We start from the raw sequence: 19307 nt of genomic DNA, 5'->3' as shown, positions 1-19307 counted from the left end.
TCACGTTTCAGGCTGTCGCGTAGACTTGCGCCGTGCAACAACGGAGCCCCATCCGGGGTCCTCTGTGTCCCTGTCAGCACGTGGTAGCCGTGCAGGCCGTGAGTGCCCACACAGTGATGACCTGCATCTCTCTGGTTTTGATGCAGATAAGAGAAGTGTGGAACACGTACGAGTTAGACTTGGTTAACTATCAGAACAAGTGTCGCTTGATTCGCGGCTGGGACGACCTCTTCAACAAGGTCAAAGAGCACATCAACAGCGTCTCTGCCATGAAGCTGTCTCCGTACTACAAGGTACCATGTGGGGGAACATCCCCTCCCCCTCGGGGCTTCCCCTGCTCTGGCCCTGCAGTGCCTCAGAGGGCAGTCCTGGCCTGCTTGTACATGTGAGCCAGGTAACCTGGCAGTTCTTGCCCTGCGTTCTCCCTGAGGCTGCCTGTCTGCTGGGAATGGAAGTGAGTGGTTGAGCTCTTCCTTCCGCCTGCCCACCAGGTTTTCGAGGAGGACGCCCTGAGCTGGGAAGACAAGCTGAATCGCATCATGGCCCTCTTTGACGTGTGGATCGACGTGCAGAGGCGCTGGGTCTACCTGGAAGGCATCTTCACGGGCAGCGCGGATATCAAGCACCTGCTGCCCGTGGAAACCCAGCGGTTCCAGAGGTAGGGCCTGCCCACGGGTGAGGCGGGGCTGGGAGCCACTCCTCACACCAAGGCTGACCTCGGCTTCAACCCGACTTTAGCATCAGCACGGAGTTTTTGGCGCTCATGAAAAAAGTATCCAAGTCTCCCCTGGTGATGGATGTGCTCAACATCCAGGGGGTGCAGAGGTCTCTGGAGAGGCTGGCAGACCTGCTGGGGAAGATCCAGAAAGCACTGGGCGAGTACCTGGAAAGGGAGCGGTCATCTTTCCCCAGGTAAGACTTCGCTGTGCTGCTGCCGGCCCTCCCCTCCCTTCCGGGCCTGTGTCCGTCACTTTTGACATCAAGGGTTTTGTCACTGATCATCCATTTAATCAGTGCCATTTCCCTTTCACACACTGATTCCTAAGTGTAACAGATAGTCCTTAATTTCCTACCTGGATTTGTTTACTAGGCTTCCTTTAAACGCCCCCACCCTCCAGGCAGCTTGCGTCGCTTACAGATTTAGCGATGAGTATTTTCTAAGTGGCATCGCTTTTCTGAATAATTTGCTTAGCGTAAATCAGACAGGTTTTTAAAAACTGAGTTTGTGAAGTAAGGTGCGTGATGTCAGACTTATTGAATTCCTCTTTGGTGTCTTATTAGGTGAGGGTGGACGTTTGCTGGGGGCTGGGGGAGTTTGGGTGTGACGAGTCCAGGCTGAGGCTGGGCAGCACCTGCAGACGCACCTGCAATCTGGCATTGTTCCCTGCTTCCCCTTATTTGTCTCTGTGTAACAAACATCTGAGGAATATGGATGCTGTTTCCATTCTAGGTTCTATTTTGTGGGTGATGAAGATTTGCTTGAAATCATTGGAAACAGCAAGAATGTAGCTAAGTTACAGAAGCACTTCAAGAAAATGTTCGCTGGTGTGTCCAGCATTATCCTGAACGAGGACAACTCTATCGTCTTGGGCATTTCATCCCGCGAAGGAGAGGAGGTAGTTCGCTGGGGCTTGCCTCTTAGAAAGTTTCTGTCCCGTTTTTGCACATCTTAATTCTTAGATTTCACTTACTTCAGGTTATATTTAAAACTCCCGTGTCAATTACCGAACATCCCAAAATCAACGAGTGGCTCACGCTGGTGGAGAAGGAGATGAGAGTCACATTGGCCAAGCTCCTGGCTGAGTCTGTGACGGAGGTGGAGATTTTTGGTAAAGCCACTTCAATCGACCCCAATACCTACATCACTTGGATCGATAAATACCAGGTAACACGGTGTAGACGTGGGGTGGGCTATAGGTGAGGGCAGGCTGATCTCTAAAACAACCCTCTTGGACCTTGTGTCTCGTGTCTTTCAGGCCCAGCTTGTGGTTTTGTCGGCCCAGATCGCCTGGTCTGAAAATGTGGAGACAGCCCTGAGCAGCACGGGCGGGAACGGGGACACAGCAACCCTGCAGTCTGTGCTGAGCAACGTGGAGGTCACCCTCAACGTGCTGGCCGACTCGGTCCTCATGGAGCAGCCCCCGCTCCGCCGGCGGAAGCTGGAGCACTTGGTCAGTCCCATGCCCGACTCATTCCCTCCCCGTTAGACTCTGTGCCTTCAACTCGGGCAGCTGAATCCTTTTTGGAAAGTATTCTATGTGCACTAGGGAGAACAGTAGGTAGCAGACAGATAGGCCCTGGGGTGGGTATGGGGCTCTGTGTCCCCCCCGAAAATAATGTGGGTGGAGCACAGGTTACGTATGCGGCATCCTCCTGATGAAAGGGAGGTGGTGCCCTTGACCTGGGCCTTGCACTCCTCATCGTCTCCTTCCAAGGAGGCACGGGGCAGTGTCGGCAGGCCCGGTGAGGTGGGCACGGCTCTGCGCCCCCAGTGCCGCAGAGACTGCAGGGACAGGGGCAGCTGCTCTCCCGTTGGGGTGTCTGCTGGCTGCAGAGTTTGTACTTAGTAGGTGTTTCGTGTTGGTTGCCACTTTTGACTCTAATCACACTGCACGGCCAGCGTTTCTGAAAGTGAATGAGCACCGTGGAGTGGAGTGAAGGCAAACTCCCAAATAACCCACACGCCCACAGGGCACAGCACTGCTCAGCCGTGACGAGCTCTCGCGGGCTCTCTCTGCAGATTACAGAGCTGGTTCACCAGAGAGACGTCACCCGGGCCCTGATCAAAAGCAAGATCGACAACAGCAAGTCTTTTGAATGGCTCCGCCAGATGCGGTTTTACTTCGACCCTAAGCAGACAGACGTGTTACAGCAATTGTCCATCCAAATGGCAAACGCCAAGTTTAACTACGGCTTTGAGTACCTGGGAGTCCAGGACAAGCTGGTGCAGACGCCCCTCACTGACCGCTGCTACTTGACCATGACGCAGGCCCTGGAGGCCAGGCTGGGCGGGTCCCCGTTTGGTAAGTGACCACCATCCTGGACGTCATTTTTAAAGATGGAATCGTTTCAATGTATTTAAATCAGCACATCTATTTCCTAATCACGTGGCTACTGTGTTCTAAAAACTAAACTTGTCTTCATTTTCCACATCTACTTTTTAAAATGAGTTGCTCTTTACAGTTGTCTTAAAGCTAAAGCTGAGTCCCACTGAGTGATGGACTCAGGCATTGAGTCACCTTCTTCCTGTAACAGGGCCTGCTGGGACTGGGAAGACTGAGTCTGTCAAGGCCCTTGGCCATCAGCTGGGACGCTTTGTTTTGGTTTTCAACTGTGACGAAACCTTTGATTTCCAGGTGAGAGGCTTTCTGGGGTCCACGCAAAATTGGATGGCCTGAGAGGGTCAGGTGGGGATACCGTGCTTGTGCCTCTCAAAGCCGACGTCCTTGTCCCCCAGCGGGGCCTCCGAGGCCTTTGAGGACGGGTGCTTACGGTACCCACCTGTGCTTCGACACTGAGCTTCATGTTTTCAGAGTTCCCTCACTAATGCAGCATTCTGCTTTTCTTAAAGAAGGGGCCCTAAACAAACGTTTGCAGAAAGTTCTTTAAGTCCTGGCTGGCTTGGCTCAGTGAATAGAGCGTCGGCCTGAGGACTGAATGTTCCCGGGTTCGATTCCAGTCAAGGGCATGTGCCTGGGTTGCAGGCTCGATCCCCAGTGTGGGGCGTGCAGGAAGCAGCCTCTCATCATTGAAGTTTCTCTCTCTCTCCCACTCTCCCTTCCTCTCTGAAATCAATAAAAATACCTTTTTTTTTAAAAAAAAAGAAAGGTTTTTAACCAACAGAAAGTGATAGAATACAAATGACAGCTTTGACATTAGGCCTTGGGCACAAGAGGAAAAGGTGTGATCGCCCCTCTGTCCACTAAGGACCCCTCTTGTTGATGAAGCTCTTGCTGTGGTAGGCGGGCCCTCGCCTCACCTGTGAACATGATTACACCTTCACAGCCACCTTGGGACGGAGATGCTCTTAGTCCCACATCAGAGATCAGCAGACGGGGGTTCCCAGATGGCACTGGCCCAGGATCGGGTGGGACAGGTCACCGCAGGCAGGATTGGAGCCAGCGCCGGGGCAGCTGGTTTTAGCACCTTTGTTTCTGCTTCAGGCGATGGGACGCATCTTTGTGGGCCTTTGCCAAGTGGGAGCGTGGGGCTGCTTTGACGAGTTCAACCGCCTGGAGGAGCGGATGCTGTCGGCCGTGTCCCAGCAGGTGCAGTGCATCCAGGAAGCGCTGCGGGAGCACTCCAACCCCAACTTCGATAAGAGTAAGGCTTCCTTCACGGCCACTCGGAATGGGGGGCAATGCCACTGAAGACTGGCTTTGATCAGAAGTGAGGGAGCATTTCATTAGCTCCCAGGACTCACTGTTGCAGGCAGGCGTGAGTCCTGAGTGCAGATGCAAGGGAAGCCCAGGGTACCTCTGCATCAGCAGTTTGCACGGCTTGTCCCAGAGCAGCCCCAACCCGAGCATCCCTGTGCCCCTCCCACAGCGCGTGCCTGTGTGAACCCTGGGTGCTCCCCCTCCCTCCCCGAAGCCAGCCTTCCTCGCCACCTGTCTGGCCAGGTTTCCATGGAGCGTGGGGAATGAGGTCACGATAGGAGCGCCTGCAGAGAGCTCCGAGGGCTGCGTCAATGCGAAGGGAGAGGCACATTGGGGTGAATCTACCCACGTGGCGATGTTGGGTAGTTCGTGTGCACAGTTCAACTTCCAGTGTTTCCTTTTATCCCAGAGTAATAGTAACTTGTCCTAGGAAACACTGTCCAGACCTCCTAGAGAAAGCAGGTAGAATCAGCGAAATCAGTACCGGTGTGCTCGCTGCTTGGGAGCAGGTGCATGCCACCCCGCAAGGCTCAGTGTGGGGTGTTTTTAACCATCCTCAGGAAGGATAACCCGTGGTCGAAGCCAGCCAGTCGTGTCACTTGGGTTGGTTTCATTTCTGCAACCACCCTTAGACTGCATCTCTAGCCTAGCGTTGGCCTGTAACACACAGTGTCGCACACCCAGAGCAGGGCTTCCTGCCCAGGGGTCGATCTGTTCCACGGTCGGGCATGTGGGTGAGGTGTGGGGAGGTGGTGCCTGCGGAGAGGCCAGTCCCTGCAGCTCTGGACTGTGGGCTTCGAGGCCAGGGGGGGAATGGTGCTTTGTAATTTAGAGAGATTTTTAGATCGTTTTTGAACATCATGAGTCTTGACGCTGTCACCCGATTTTCAGCCTCTGCCCCCATCACTTGTGAGCTGCTGAACAAACAAGTCAAGGTGAGCCCGGACATGGCCATCTTCATCACCATGAACCCTGGCTACGCGGGCAGGTCCAACCTCCCAGACAACTTGAAGAAACTGTTCCGGAGCTTGGCCATGACCAAGCCCGACCGGCAGCTGATTGCCCAGGTCATGCTGTACTCACAGGGCTTCCGCACGGCCGAAGTCCTTGCCAACAAAATCGTCCCCTTCTTTAAGTGAGTAACTCGGTTATTCATAATCGCGTTTCTAGCTGGTGCCCAGAGTGCTGTTGACCTCCAATGACGTGCATCTTGCATAGTATTCTCACGTTTCCTGCCTCGGCTCTCGCTGCATAAAGTGCACGGTTTTTAGAAGACGCTCTCTTTTCTAGGCTGTGTGATGAGCAGCTCTCCTCCCAGAGCCATTACGACTTTGGGCTTCGAGCTTTGAAGAGTGTGCTGGTGAGTGCGGGTAACGTGAAGAGGGAGAGGATTCAGAAGATAAAGAGGGAGAAGGAAGAACGAGGTGAAGTAGTGGATGAAGGCGAGATTGCAGAGAATCTACCTGAACAGGAGGTTTGTGCACATGTCCTCAGCCACTGAAACCTTGGGCCCTGGTTAAACTTCCCTCCCACAGTGAACCACGCGGGAGCACTCGGTGCGATGCACGTGCACTGGGGGCCGCCGTTCTCAGGGCGCATGGCTCAGCCAGACGTGCAGTGCGACGTGCTCGCCCTCCTCCCACACAGATTCTGATCCAGAGCGTCTGTGAGACGATGGTGCCGAAGCTGGTGGCGGAGGACATCCCGCTGCTCTTCAGTCTCCTGTCGGACGTGTTCCCCGGCGTCCAGTACCACCGCGGGGAGATGACCGCGCTCCGGGAGGAGCTGAAGAAAGTGTGTCAGGAGATGTACCTGACGTATGGAGACGGGGAAGAAGTTGGCGGAATGTGGGTTGAAAAGGTACCTGGGATTGTTCTGTTGGGGGGCGGCTGCAGCCATGACAACTGCGGGCCGCCGCACACGAAGAGAACGTTAGAGCTGCCAAGGCCGGGCCTGCTGCTTTATGTTGGCCCCCACGCCTGTGTGGACTGTTTTCTTTTTTTAGATTTATGTTTATTGATTTTTAGAGAAAGGAAGGGGCGGGGAGAGAGAGAAACAACTATCACCTTCCTCCTGCTGTCTGGGCCTGCGGGGACTGAGCCGCAACCCAGGCACATCAGGATTGAGCCTTTCGGTTTACGGGACGAGGCCCAACCCACTGAGCCACACCCGCCAGGACTGTACTCTTTTCTTAAATGTAGAGAAGGCAAAACTTACCTGAGAATTTTACTTACGTGAGATAGTTCATTCTCTGAAAATGCTGGCTAAGGGTGTGATTTATAACAGAAAATGTTTACGCCAATGAGAGTTTTACTTACAAGACTTTCTAGCACCAGGCACTGACGGCGTATGTCTCTAACCAACTCATGGCTGACATACTGCATTGGCCTCTTCCCTTCCTCTGGGAGGCTCACATCAGGAAAAGAGTATTGCTCACAGCTGTGCGCACTGCGCCTGCGAGCGCTGCCTGCATTGAACACCCGCGGTCTCCCCTGATGGAGGGGTAGTTGGGGGGGCTTACATGTCTGTCAGGCAACTGGGTCAGTGTCTCCCATTCCACTGGCTCCCACCTTCCTGACTCACCGAGGGGCCCTCCACAGTGTAGTTACAGCCCTTGTGAAATAGTTTTGTAGGTGTGGCCTGTGTGAAGTGTCTCTGGTTAAAAAGTTTCAGTGCTGCCCTAGCTGGTTCAGTGGATAGAGCGTCGGCCTGTGGACTGAAGGGTTCCGGGTTCGATTCTAGTAAAGGGCACATGCCTGGGTTGCAGGCTCAATCCCCAGTAAGGAGGGCGTGCAAGAGGCAGCGAATCGATGATAGGTCATGTGCTGTGTGTCTGCCCGCAGGTCCTCCAACTCTACCAGATCACCCAGATCAACCACGGCCTGATGATGGTGGGGCCCTCGGGGAGCGGGAAGAGCATGGCCTGGCGCGTTCTTCTCAAGGCTTTGGAGAGACTCGAGGGGGTGGAAGGCGTGGCCCACATCATCGACCCCAAGGCCATCAGCAAAGACCACCTGTACGGAACCCTGGACCCCAACACCAGGGAATGGACCGATGGGCTGTTCACACATGTTCTGAGAAAGTAAGTCGCTCGGTCAGTGAGTTCCAGTGGGACCTGGCGCTCTGTCCAGCCCGAGTCTGAGCCAGTGACACAGTCAGCTGAGAAACCCTTGCAGGGCGAGCATTTAAAATCTTAAAGCCTCGAGTGAGTCCCAGCTGTGACCCTCCCACAGGATCATCGACAACGTGCGGGGCGAGCTGCAGAAGCGCCAGTGGGTCATCTTCGACGGCGACGTGGACCCGGAGTGGGTGGAGAACCTGAACTCGGTGCTGGATGACAACAAGCTCCTGACTCTGCCCAACGGCGAGCGCCTCAGCCTCCCGCCCAACGTAGGCACTTCCTCTGTCACGGCCCTGCCCGTCCCAACTGTAGGCCGAGTGCCCGCGGAGCCCGGCCCTGGAGATGCTCCCGCTTCCGGGGGGAGCAGCTGGTTGTGCAGATACCTCTCAGTCAGCCTGCACACTGGGTTATTCACGCCCAGGGCTAGTGAGAAGCGTTTCATAGGCTTATAAGCAACTCTCCGCTGTGAATATTAAGCACCTCAGCCCTTCCCATGACCCCATGAGTGGGGTTGGAGGTAGGGTTTCTGAAGCTACTGTGTATGAGAAGGTGGCACCTGAGGGATTCAGATAGCGGCGTTGTCACGGCTGTCCCTGGGGGTGAGCATTGGATCAGGCCCTGAACACACCGCCTGCAGACGCGGAAACATGGGCAGGCCTGGCGTGGGTTCGCACTCATTCTTGACCCAGCGTTTTTGGAGCCGTTGTGTGCGGCCCGTTCTAGATGCTGGACGTGCAGGAATAAAGAGCACAGACAGAACCCTGGCTGTCCTGGGGCTCACAGTCGCTGGGAAGACAGATGGGCAAGATAAGAGCGATGGTGTGAGCAGAAAGGATGCTGGGAGAGGGCGGGCTGTGTTGGTGGCAGGTGGAGGTTGCCCCGTCGGCTGGGGCAGCCAAGGCATCACTGGGAAGGTGGGTCTTGGTGGGGATTGAGGGGTGAGGGGAGCCCTATGGGCTTCTGGGCGTTCTGGGTGAAGGGACAGATGGCAGAAGGAGAAGTGGCAGGTGCCGGTGAGTGCGAGGAAAGCAAGGGGCAGCGGCTGGTGTGGAAGAACGAGGGGAGAAGGCAGTGAGGTCACAGAGGACATGGGCCTCGGGGTCCTTGTGAGGACAGAGCCTGCCCGCTGGGTGAGCTGGAAGCACGGGAGAGCGTCTGGACAGTGCCACTGTTTGTTGCCAAAGACCCCTCTGGCTGCTGGTTGGAGGACAGGCTGGAAGCAAGGGGACCTTTGGAGGCTGCCTGGCACCCCTGGCAGGGCCGTGGGGGTGGGTCGGAAGCGAAGGTGTAGGGAGTGGCTGATGGACCACCAGTGGCGGGTGTGAGAAAGGAGGAGCGGAGCACGACAGGTACTTGGCCGCCACAGCTGTGCCCACTCAGACGCGTGTCTGGATTTGACTAGTCTGGTGCTTTCTCAGAGTGCGTTGTCCAGTAGAGGCTAACTGTTGTCGGAGAGAGAGCGCTCTCCCGGAGGCACGTGAGCACCCAGGTGGGGCTCCGGAGTCTGGGCATCTGGTCCGAATCTGCGCCTCGCCATCTGGTGGCTGTGGGGCCTGGGAAAGCCCCAGCCCGTCTAACGTGGAGACGCTGCGCGCCTGCCCCGGGCACTGGCGAGGGCGGAGCAGGTTCCGGCGGGAGCCTGGGCCCGATGAGCAGGGGTGCTCACTGCTGGCGTCCCCTTCCCGGAGCCGTGGCTTCTCCTCCAAGGGCCCGTTTTGTCGGTGTCACTGCTCTCACCACACTTCCTGCCCAGATTCTCAGGGGAGAGGTTAGTGGAGATTGTAGTGATGTGAACGAACTACAGTTACTTTTTCTTTTAAACTAATGCAGGAAAATTGGGTAGAAATCACTCTTTCAGGGCATACATAGGAAAAAGAATGGTAACATCCAAGTTTCTATCAGACCTGCATCGTTGAACCTGCTTGATGTTTTCCCTCCAGGTGCGAATAATGTTTGAGGTGCAGGACCTGAAGTACGCCACCCTGGCCACCGTGTCGCGCTGCGGCATGGTCTGGTTCAGTGAGGACGTGCTCAGCACAGACATGATCTTCAACAACTTCCTGGCCCGGCTGCGCAGCATCCCCCTGGACGAAGGGGAGGACGAGGCCCAGCGCCGGCGCAAGGGCAAGGAGGACGAGGGCGAGGAGGCTGCGTCCCCGATGCTGCAGGTAGGCACAGCGAGCTCGGGTCCGAGGGTTGTGTGTCTCCCCGCCCCCCACGCACACACGTGCACATGCGCACAGCGGAAGCCAGGCACCCTCTTGAGGTTTGTGTTACACCAGCCCCCGAGGAGGCCCAGCCGCTGCAGCTGCCAAAGTTAAGGCCCGCGGGAGAGCGAGAAGAGCCCTGTGTTTGCTTCCTTCCCGCCGCAGACTGATCGACGTCTGCCCTTTCACTGGTGGTGGGAACCAGTGTTCCCAGGAAACGTGGCTTTTGAGAACCATCAGGATGAAGGGATGAGGATTGGTCATTTAAGCTCATCCTTCGTTTTTTAATCCAAAATATATTCTCCCCAGGTCAAGTGACCCTCCTGGGCCTAGATTAGAAGCGCTGAAAATGCCCAGACTCTTGAAATGAGTTAACACGGCATTTTCTTCCTCTCGCAGATCCAAAGGGACGCGGCAACCATCATGCAGCCGTACTTCACGTCCAACGGCCTGGTCACCAAGGCCCTGGAGCACGCCTTCAAGCTGGAGCACATCATGGACCTGACCCGCCTGCGCTGCCTGGGCTCCCTCTTCTCCATGCTGCACCAGGCCTGCCGCAACGTGGCCCAGTACAACGCCAACCACCCCGACTTCCCCATGCAGATCGAGCAGCTGGAGCGCTACATCCAGGTGGGCGGCCAGGAGCCACTCTCGGGCTTAATGTTGCGTGGACGTCTGCTTTGTTGTTGTGGGAACTTGATAGAAAACGAGTGGCTTCTCTTTCCACAGCGGTATCTGGTCTATGCCATTCTCTGGTCCTTGTCTGGGGACAGTCGGCTGAAAATGAGGGCCGAGCTGGGCGAGTACATCAGAAGGATCACGACCGTGCCCCTGCCTGCTGCACCCAACATCCCCATCATCGATTACGAGGTCAGTGCGCCGAGGCGCGGCCTTCCCCCTTTGGCGTGACCTTCCCCCTTCGGCGCGGCCTCACTGTGGACTCGGACTCCCCTCTCCGCTTCTAGAAGCAGCTTCTCCTCTTAGATTCATGCTGTACAAGGAGCGCAGACTAGCTTGAAAGTTCTGATTTATGTGAAACGGAGCGTGTCTTGTGAGGAGGCACGGGGCCCCGGGTGACTGTCCCCCGTCTCTGTAGGTGTCCATCAGTGGAGAGTGGTCACCGTGGCAGGCCAAGGTGCCTCAGATTGAAGTGGAGACCCACAAGGTGGCGGCCCCAGACGTCGTCGTGCCGACCCTGGACACGGTTCGCCACGAAGCCCTCCTGTACACCTGGCTGGCCGAGCACAAGCCACTGGTCTTGTGTGGCCCCCCCGGGTCCGGCAAAACCATGACGCTCTTCAGTGCCCTGCGGGCCCTGCCCGACATGGAGGTAACGAGGCGGGAGGTGGACAGGAGGCTGGCGTGGTTGGGTTGGCCCTACGATACGGATTGTGTCGTCCTGTCTGCAGGTTGTGGGTCTGAACTTCTCGAGCGCCACAACTCCAGAGCTGCTGCTGAAGACCTTCGACCACTACTGCGAGTACCGGCGCACGCCCAACGGCGTCGTCCTGGCTCCCGTCCAGCTGGGCAAGTGGCTGGTGCTGTTCTGTGACGAGATCAACTTGCCAGACATGGACAAGTACGGGACGCAGAGGGTCATTTCCTTCATCAGACAGGTTTGTTTACGCCCGCGGGCCCTGCTCCCCAGGTTTGCACGCATGCTCCTAACGTGTCACCCTCCTGCTTCCCTCAGATGGTGGAACATGGAGGCTTTTACCGAACCTCAGATCAAACCTGGGTGAAGCTGGAGAGGATCCAGTTTGTCGGGGCTTGTAATCCGCCCACGGATCCTGGGAGAAAGCCTCTCTCTCACAGGTAATGCCCAGCTCTGCCACCTCACTTGGCCTGACACGCGAATTCCAGGGTGGCTTTATATGTGGCACAACAAACATCTGGGTTTAACTGTAAAAAGGTAGGGCCCCTCCTGGGCTCCTGCACTGCGGTGCGCTGGGAGGCACTGGCGGGTAGAAGCATCGACTCCTCGGGCAGCAGTGATCTGCCCACACCTGTCTGCAGGGCCAGGAAGAGGTTGAAATGAGCCCGCGCTGTTTTCCCGTCTTTAATTCTTTCTCCAGTGCTTTGCATCTGCTATTAGGTGTCAGACTCAGGCCTGAGCTGTGTGGTATGGCCTCAGGTGACTGGCGTGAAGCCTGTGTAGGTGGGTTAGGGAGCAGCTTGGGGTCCGGCCCAGGACGGGCGCCACGCTGGGGCACCGCTCCTCACCGGGAGGCTGAGCCCGCTGTCTTTGCACAGATTCTTGCGTCACGTGCCTGTGGTGTACGTGGATTACCCGGGACCCGCCTCCCTGACGCAGATCTACGGCACCTTCAACCGGGCCATGCTGCGGCTCATCCCATCGCTGCGCACATACGCGGAGCCGCTCACCGCCGCCATGGTGGAGTTCTACACCATGTCGCAGGTACGGGCTTCCCCACCCCCTGGTCATGGGAGGGCTCTGCTAGAAGACAGCTTTATTCCGAGTCCTCCTTTAGCCAAGAGCCTTTCTCCAGAGTCAGCGTTCCCCACGCAGGTCGTGACTGCCGAGGTTTCTGTGCTGCTTGCCCTGCACTTTCCCTGTGAGGCTGGGGCTGTGAACAGTGCAGACGGAGCCTGTCTGACTGTGCGCAGTGTCTGGAGGGGCACCTGCTGTCACTGCTCTCGGCTGGACTCTCACCCCCGCCTGCAAGGCCTCGGCCTATGTCCTCGTTGGCATCTTAATGTTTATTAGAAGCGTCACTGCCACTGGATGAGCACAGTGGTTCTCCCCTGCATCCCTGGGGAAGCCTTCCGTGCCTGCCTTTCCCAGGGCCGTGGGAGAAGAAGGCCCGTTTCCGGCCATCGGCCATCTTGCTCCAGGCCTTTGGGAGCGCTGCCGGGCATGCAACAACTTCCCCAGTTTTTTAATTGTTTTCAGTTGTATATAATTGTAGTTTTTTCCTACAGAATTATTATTGTCATCATTGTAAATCTTTTTCTTTGTTTCAGTTCTGGTTTTAATGAAAATCATGCCTAGAAAGGCTCAACTTAGGAATTTCATTTTTTAAAAATATTTTTAGAAGAATATTTTGTAGGTTGGTTTTTTTTTTCCCCAACATAAAATGAGCAACTTGGATCTAACTTTGTTCTGGACAGTTGTCCAGTTGCTCCAACACTATTTAATCCATCCTAAGTGTTCCTGGGGCTAGGTTCTTTACTTTTAATAAAAGAATGTTATACAGCATTTGACCTTTTGACCACTTTTCGTGTTTTAAGATATTCACATGTAACTCCATTCTCCCGGTTCCCGCAGGAGAGGTTCACCCAGGACACACAGCCCCACTACATCTACTCACCCCGAGAGATGACGAGGTGGGTGCGGGGCATCTTTGAGGCCCTGAGGCCCCTGGAGACTCTGCCTGTGGAAGGGCTCATTAGAATCTGGGCCCATGAAGCCCTGCGCCTCTTCCAGGACAGGTAAGGCCAAGGATCCGGGTAGCACCGTGCCCCCACTTTGAGTCCCTCTGACCCTCTGAGTGGGGTTCAGTAGGCTTGCCTGCCCCTGTGAGCCAGGCTGAGCTGGGGATGGAAGGACCAGAGGCGGCCAGGGCAGCCTTGTGTCTGGGATTCATCATGCCTACCCCCGACAGAATGGGTCACAGCGCACAATGGCTGCCCACCCCTGGTTGCCTGTGACCGTGGGGAGGCACCTTAACCTCTGTCGAGTGGGCACCACACAAGGTAGTTACCTGTGATAACCTGTCCAAGCGCCGAGTTCACTGGTGAGTTCAAGTGCCTTCTAACACGATGTGGCGTGTGGCCTCCATAGCCACCACCCCTTCCTGTCCCCAGTCTTGATTCTCATCAAGGGGTTGCAGCTGTGTCTGAGGCATTGGTTTTCTCTTTCACTGTTGGCCACTTGTGTCAGCTATCCTATATAATAAAGAGCCAACATGCAAATGGTCCTCATGCCCTCATGCCATCACGCTGTAATGGCTCAGACACTCAACATTGGGGGGAGAGAAATGGGGACCAGCCAGGCTGCAGCCCGGGAGGGACAAGCCGCCTGCCCAGCAGTCCCAGGCACCTGTGGCAGCGGCCCAGGTGAAGCCACTCGTCCACAGTCCCCTGGGGCTGCAGCCAGCCCAGGTCTGGGTGCCTGCGGCCAGCCAGAGGGAGGGAAGCCCGGGTCCCGGGTGCCTGCAACCAGCCAGAGGAGGGAATCCTGGGTCTGGGTGTGGGGCGAGGCAGAGGCAGTTAGGGGCAATCAGGCTGGTAGGGGAGCAGTTAGGGGCGATCAGGCAGGCAGGCAGAGGTGGTTGGGGGCGATCAGGCAGGCAGGCAGAGGTGGTTGGGGGCGATCAGGCAGGCAGGCAGAGGTGGTTGGGGGCAATCAGGCAGGCAGGCGAGCAGTTAGGAGCCAGTGGTCCTGGATTGCGAGAGGCAGTCGGACATTCCCTGAGGGGTCCCGGATTGGAGAGGGTGCAGGCTGGGCTGAGGGAAACCCCCCTCCCGCCCTCCCGTGCACAAATTTAATGCACTGGGCCTCTAGTTGTCTTATAAGTTTTGCGTTTTCCTTGTTACTTCGAGTAGGGAATTGCTGATGACTGTGGGGATTAGTATATATCATAGCGTGTTTGTGGTCTGAATCAGACGAAGTGTCACAGTAAAAAGTTGAGTCTTTTTCTCATTTAAGGAATCTTGAAAGTTATTGACCTTGTAAAATCAGGACCTTTTTCTTGCCTTATAATTCCGTGCAACCTTTGTTTTACAACAAATTCCTGTTTGTGTCAGTTTTTTCTTCTTAGAGTTTTAACTTTATGTATTTCAACACTGTAGTTCTTCACAGAATTTTAGGCTCACTTTAGGTTAGTGAGAAAAAGTTAAATTTGTGTTGCCTTAACTAAACACTTAGTAAACAATAGATCTTAACTGACTTGGTATTTAATGCAGCACTAAGTTTCCTATTGCACGTCATTTGGGGAAATGTGCCCATGAGTCAGATCTCAGAACGGGCGGGAGGGCTCAGAGCGGACGCACACAGGGCCAGGCCCTCACCCTCGCAGGTGGCCATCTGCAGCAGGACCAGGTGAGCTCCTCTGGCCACTGGGAATCTCAGCTGCAGGGAGTCGCTTGCAGCTAGTTAGCAGTTACTCCCCTGGGACAGCCTGGCCAATGGCTGCCTCCAGACTGACAGACTGAGAAAGAAGCGTTTGGCAATTACTCCTGGAGACCAGGTATCCTGCCCCCAGGCAGCTGTTCTCATCCCAGCTTGTTGGGGTCTCAGTGCTGCCTTGTAGATCCATGGTTTTCAGGCCAGGCTGCATGGCGTCTCTGGGGCCCACGGGCTGCCTTGCTGAGAGCCTGGAGCGAGGTACATGAGCCCTGGCAGCCTGTGGTTTAAAAGTGCAGTCTTTCTGTTGTTATGTGAGCTACCTTCACTCTCCCTTTTTTTAAAAAAGTATTTTTATTGATTGCAGAGAGGAAGGGAGAGGGAGAGAGAGAAAGAAACATGAATGATGAGAGAGAATCATTGATTGGCTGTCTCCTGCACACCCCCTGGAGTTGAACCCGGGACCCTTCAGTCTGCAGGCTGACACTTTATCCACTGAGCCACACCAGCCAGGGCTCGCTTTCCCTTTTTTAAGTTAAAAAATGAATTTTGAATGCTAGCCGGTTTGGCTCAGTGGGTAGAGCGTTGGCCTGTGGATTGAAGGGTCCCGGGTTCGATTATGATCAAGGGTATTATGCCCGGGTTGTGGGAGTGTGCAGGAGGCAGCTGGTCAATGATTCTCTCTCATCATTGATGTTTCTATTTCTCTCTCTCTTCCTTTCTGAAATCAGTAAAAATACTTTTTAAATGGATTTTGAGCTATAGTGTAATTTTCACAGCTTTCCCAAAATACCAGAGAAAAGGGTTTAGATTTGAATGTAGGCATAGCCACCGTGCGTCTCAGTTCTGATTGCAGTAACTCCATCATGCCTGCTCAGTGTAGTCACCTCCCAAGGTCCCCTCACAGCTGTAGGGACAGGCACAGCTCACCTGCTTGCTGTTTTCTCCACGAGCCTGCGCCTCAAGCTGCACACTGCCGTTCCCCTCTGTCCTCAGCACCCGCGTCAGAGCACGTTCAGCAAGCTGAGACCCTGAACCACGGTTTCTTCTTAAACCACTGTGGTTAAGCCTTTTAAGGGAGTTGTTTTCAGTGTGGTGCCATACGTCTCAGTGTTTTATATTTAACTAGAAGCCTGGAGCATGAATTCATGTGTGGGTGGGTGGGGTCTGGCCGGCCAGGGGGAGGGGCCGAGGGTGGTTGGCAGGCCGCCCCTGCCTCCTGGTGGAACTCCTGGTCAAGGGGACAATTTGCATATTAGCCTTTTATTATATAGGACAGGATGTTAAAACTTTGGATTGCTTAAGCATCTCGAGTTCAGATTCTCAGCTTTTTCCATTTGTAGAAAATGAAAATTTCTGGTAAAGACTGATCTCAGCCCATGGAGTCACCCCCAACACACACAACCTAGTGTCCCGTCCCGTCCCACCCTCCACCCCCCCAACCCCCGCCCCAATTGGTCTCCGGACTCACATGCTGCTCTCCCGACAGGCTTGTGGAGGACGAGGAGCGGCGCTGGACCGACGAGAACATCGACATGGTGGCTCTGAAGCACTTCCCCAACATCGACAAGGAGAGAGCCATGAGCCGGCCCATCCTGTACAGCAACTGGCTGTCCAAGGTGACCAGGCCCTGCAGTCAGCCATGTCCCCTCCTCTGTGACCTGTCAGTCAGCCCTGACCCCTCCTCTGTGACCAGGCCCTGTAGTCAGCCATGTCCCCTCTTCTGTGACCTGTCAGTCAGCCCTGATACCTCCTCTGTGACCCCCAGGCCCCTCTGTGACCAGGCCCTGCAGTCAGTCATGTCCCCTCCTCTATGACCTGTCAGTCATCCCTGACCCCTCCTCTGTGACCCGGCCCTGCAGTCGCCCTGCTCCCTCCTCTATGACCTGTCAGCCAGCCCTGCTCCCTCCTCTGTGACCTGTCAGTCAGCCCTGCTCCCTCCTCTGTGACCCCCTAGACCCTTCCTCTGTGACCCCCTGGACCCCTCCTCTGTGACCTGGCCCTGCAGTCAGCCATGCCCTCTCCTCTGCCTTCCTGTCAGTTAGAATGAGCCTCTGACCAAAAAGGTGTCTGTCTGGAAGTGCGCTGTCAACGAAGGTGGTTACACGCATGACGATGACCGCGTCTCTGCAGCCACTGATAACTTAGGGGTTTAGGGTAGAGTCCCAGGAGTGTGGTGGGACGGCTCTTTCTATCTCCATGCGATGGTTGCTCCGACCAGCAGATGTGGCTTCAGCGTGTTTGCGGGGAAAGCCTCTGCTTCCCCTTCGCTCTCACTTTCCTCACACTAACAAGGGGGAGCTTTCTTGTGTGAAAGTCTCCTACACGGAGATACTACACAGAGGAGACGTTCCAGCACAGCAGCGAGCCGTCCTTTTCTCTGAAAAGGTGGTCGGGACGCTTTAGTGAGTTGTCGTCTTCCTGTGCACGTCATTTGGTAGCGCCTGATTCGGGGACGTGTCAGGGTCACAGTCTAAAAGGGGCGAGGCAGGGACGTGGCCTGTCTGGGAGAGGTCTTGGCGTCGGGTCTTCACAGGCTCACGGGCCTCCTGAGTGTCAGGAAGGGCTTGCCAGACAGAGGGCCTGACAGGAGCAAAAGCAGCGGGCCGGTATGTTCATTGTGCTAGAACAAGCATGTCAGACTCAAAGGCTAACACGGACCAAATAAGGTTTAAGTGTATGTGGCTGCAAAAAAACAAAAGCTTCAATTTTCATAGACACGTAGGTTTATTCCGATAGAGACATGCTGAACACAAAGGGCTGAAATAAATGATTCATCGTTAACATAAAATAGAACATTTTAATAAAAGTTAATATTTTTTCTTGAACATTAACTTATCAGACACTGAATAACCACAAATTAATAAGCGTAACACAAATAAACCTATTTTTCTTGTTCTCCGAAAGCAAAATATTTCCTTTTGTGCACACCAAACAAGTCAGTCCAAGACTAATGACGTGGCCATCAGCTGCTAAAATATTCACTGCTAGTATTAGTGGAGAGAAATGGTGCACCTGCATGTAAGGCGAGTAAGGGAAATGAATGCAACACGATAATAGTAATCAGTCATTAATGATCGTTGTAGTTCATTATTAATAATTATGTATAACAGGGTATTGTAAAAAGCTAACGAAATTTTTGTTAAACCGTTTCTTATATACCGTTGTATTGGCTGGGAGTTTGACATGCTTGTGCTAGAATGTCCTATTTACTTCCAGACTTGAGATGCTAATCCTTCAGTTATAGGCAGTAGCTCCTCCCAGTGGCTTGTCTTTTAACTCTTTGGTGTTTTTTGAAAACCGAATGTTTTTTGTTGTTTTTAATACATTTTTATTGATTTTAGAGAGGAAGGGAAAAAGATAGAAACAGCAATAATGAGAATCATTGATCAGTTGCCTCTTGCATGCCCCCTACTGGGGATCGAGCCACAACCCAGGCATGTGCCCTGACTGTGAATTGAACCAGGACCTCCTGGTTCATAGGTCGAAGTTCAACCACTGAGCCACACCGGCTAGGCGAAAAACAAATGTTCTTAAAGAAATACTATTTAAATCCATAATTGATCAGTAGTTTTGCTTGTGTATGGAGTGAGCTATGGACGCATTTTCTTTCCTGTGAACATCCACGGTCCCAGCACTGTTTGTTGAATGACCTCTGCTCTGCAGTGACACTATCAAAATGGACTTCCGGTGTGCATGGGTCTGTTTCAGAGCTCCATCCTGTCCACGGCTCGGTTTGTTGCTTCCTGTGCACAAACCACATCCTCCTGATGACAGTGATAAGTCTGTCTGATGGGCTAGGTCCTCACCCCTGGCTCTTCTGTAGGGAGGTCCTGACCCTTTGGGCCTCTCCTCTCCAAATGTCACTTAGACTCGGTTTGTCAGATTGTAGCAAACTGCCACCCACTGCTGGGATTCCATTGATTGTCTGTGGATGGACGTGACCTGTGCACGGTCGGAGGCTTTGTCTGCAGGACCGTGGTTCTCTCCGTTCACACAGGTCTCCTCGTGTCTTCAGGGAGTCGGCCTTCTCTGTGCAGATTCTCCGTGTTTCCAGATCTGGTCCCAGTTACCTTGTATTTTTTCTTTGCTGTGTTGTAAATGACATCTTTTATTGCATCTTTAACAGAGGGTCATTCATTAATATGGAAATATGATTGACTTTGGTATAACTAAGATCGTTTCTTCTTAGTAATTTGGGTCTTACCTTCTTGCTACAGGATTACATCCCAGTAGACCAAGAAGAGTTGAGAGATTATGTCAAAGCGAGGCTGAAAGTCTTCTATGAAGAAGAACTGGACGTTCCCCTGGTCCTGTTTAATGAAGTGCTGGACCACGTGCTCCGGATCGACCGGTGCGCTTCTTGTTGTCACTGCTCCCCACTCACCTGAGCTGCTCTGGGGGGCGGGGGGTTGGTACAGGGACTGGTGCTCTTCTCCCGACTGACCCTCCCAAGTCCCACCTCAGCGCCCCCTGCCAAGGGACCCCCCCGCCTTCTTTCTGAGTCCAGC

The 19307-nt window shown here is 54.4% G+C and overlaps 1 protein-coding gene across 1 annotated transcript in view; it reads left to right on the top strand.

Annotated features, from left to right (window-relative positions):
- DYNC1H1 (dynein cytoplasmic 1 heavy chain 1) overlaps positions 1 to 19307 on the top strand; it is a 72261-nt gene that overhangs the window by 36987 nt on the left and 15967 nt on the right. Inside the window, exons 21-44 of the mRNA XM_079768656.1 lie at positions 147 to 293; positions 492 to 658; positions 739 to 912; positions 1451 to 1616; positions 1697 to 1885; positions 1977 to 2171; positions 2741 to 3023; positions 3256 to 3356; positions 4164 to 4323; positions 5271 to 5514; positions 5670 to 5853; positions 6027 to 6239; positions 7223 to 7461; positions 7613 to 7769; positions 9441 to 9668; positions 10107 to 10337; positions 10437 to 10577; positions 10804 to 11037; positions 11117 to 11323; positions 11401 to 11522; positions 11961 to 12126; positions 12997 to 13160; positions 16286 to 16415; positions 19017 to 19150. Of these exons, the coding sequence (XP_079624782.1) occupies positions 147 to 293; positions 492 to 658; positions 739 to 912; positions 1451 to 1616; positions 1697 to 1885; positions 1977 to 2171; positions 2741 to 3023; positions 3256 to 3356; positions 4164 to 4323; positions 5271 to 5514; positions 5670 to 5853; positions 6027 to 6239; positions 7223 to 7461; positions 7613 to 7769; positions 9441 to 9668; positions 10107 to 10337; positions 10437 to 10577; positions 10804 to 11037; positions 11117 to 11323; positions 11401 to 11522; positions 11961 to 12126; positions 12997 to 13160; positions 16286 to 16415; positions 19017 to 19150 (4376 nt within the window). The remainder of the gene's footprint in view (positions 1 to 146; positions 294 to 491; positions 659 to 738; positions 913 to 1450; positions 1617 to 1696; positions 1886 to 1976; positions 2172 to 2740; positions 3024 to 3255; positions 3357 to 4163; positions 4324 to 5270; positions 5515 to 5669; positions 5854 to 6026; positions 6240 to 7222; positions 7462 to 7612; positions 7770 to 9440; positions 9669 to 10106; positions 10338 to 10436; positions 10578 to 10803; positions 11038 to 11116; positions 11324 to 11400; positions 11523 to 11960; positions 12127 to 12996; positions 13161 to 16285; positions 16416 to 19016; positions 19151 to 19307) is intronic.

This window comes from Cnephaeus nilssonii (genome assembly GCF_951640355.1).
Source record: "Cnephaeus nilssonii genome assembly, chromosome: 4".
NCBI classification, from domain to species: domain Eukaryota; kingdom Metazoa; phylum Chordata; class Mammalia; order Chiroptera; family Vespertilionidae; genus Cnephaeus; species Cnephaeus nilssonii.
Note: the sequence above shows the minus strand (reverse complement) of the source record. Positions and strands in the feature narration are given on the sequence as shown.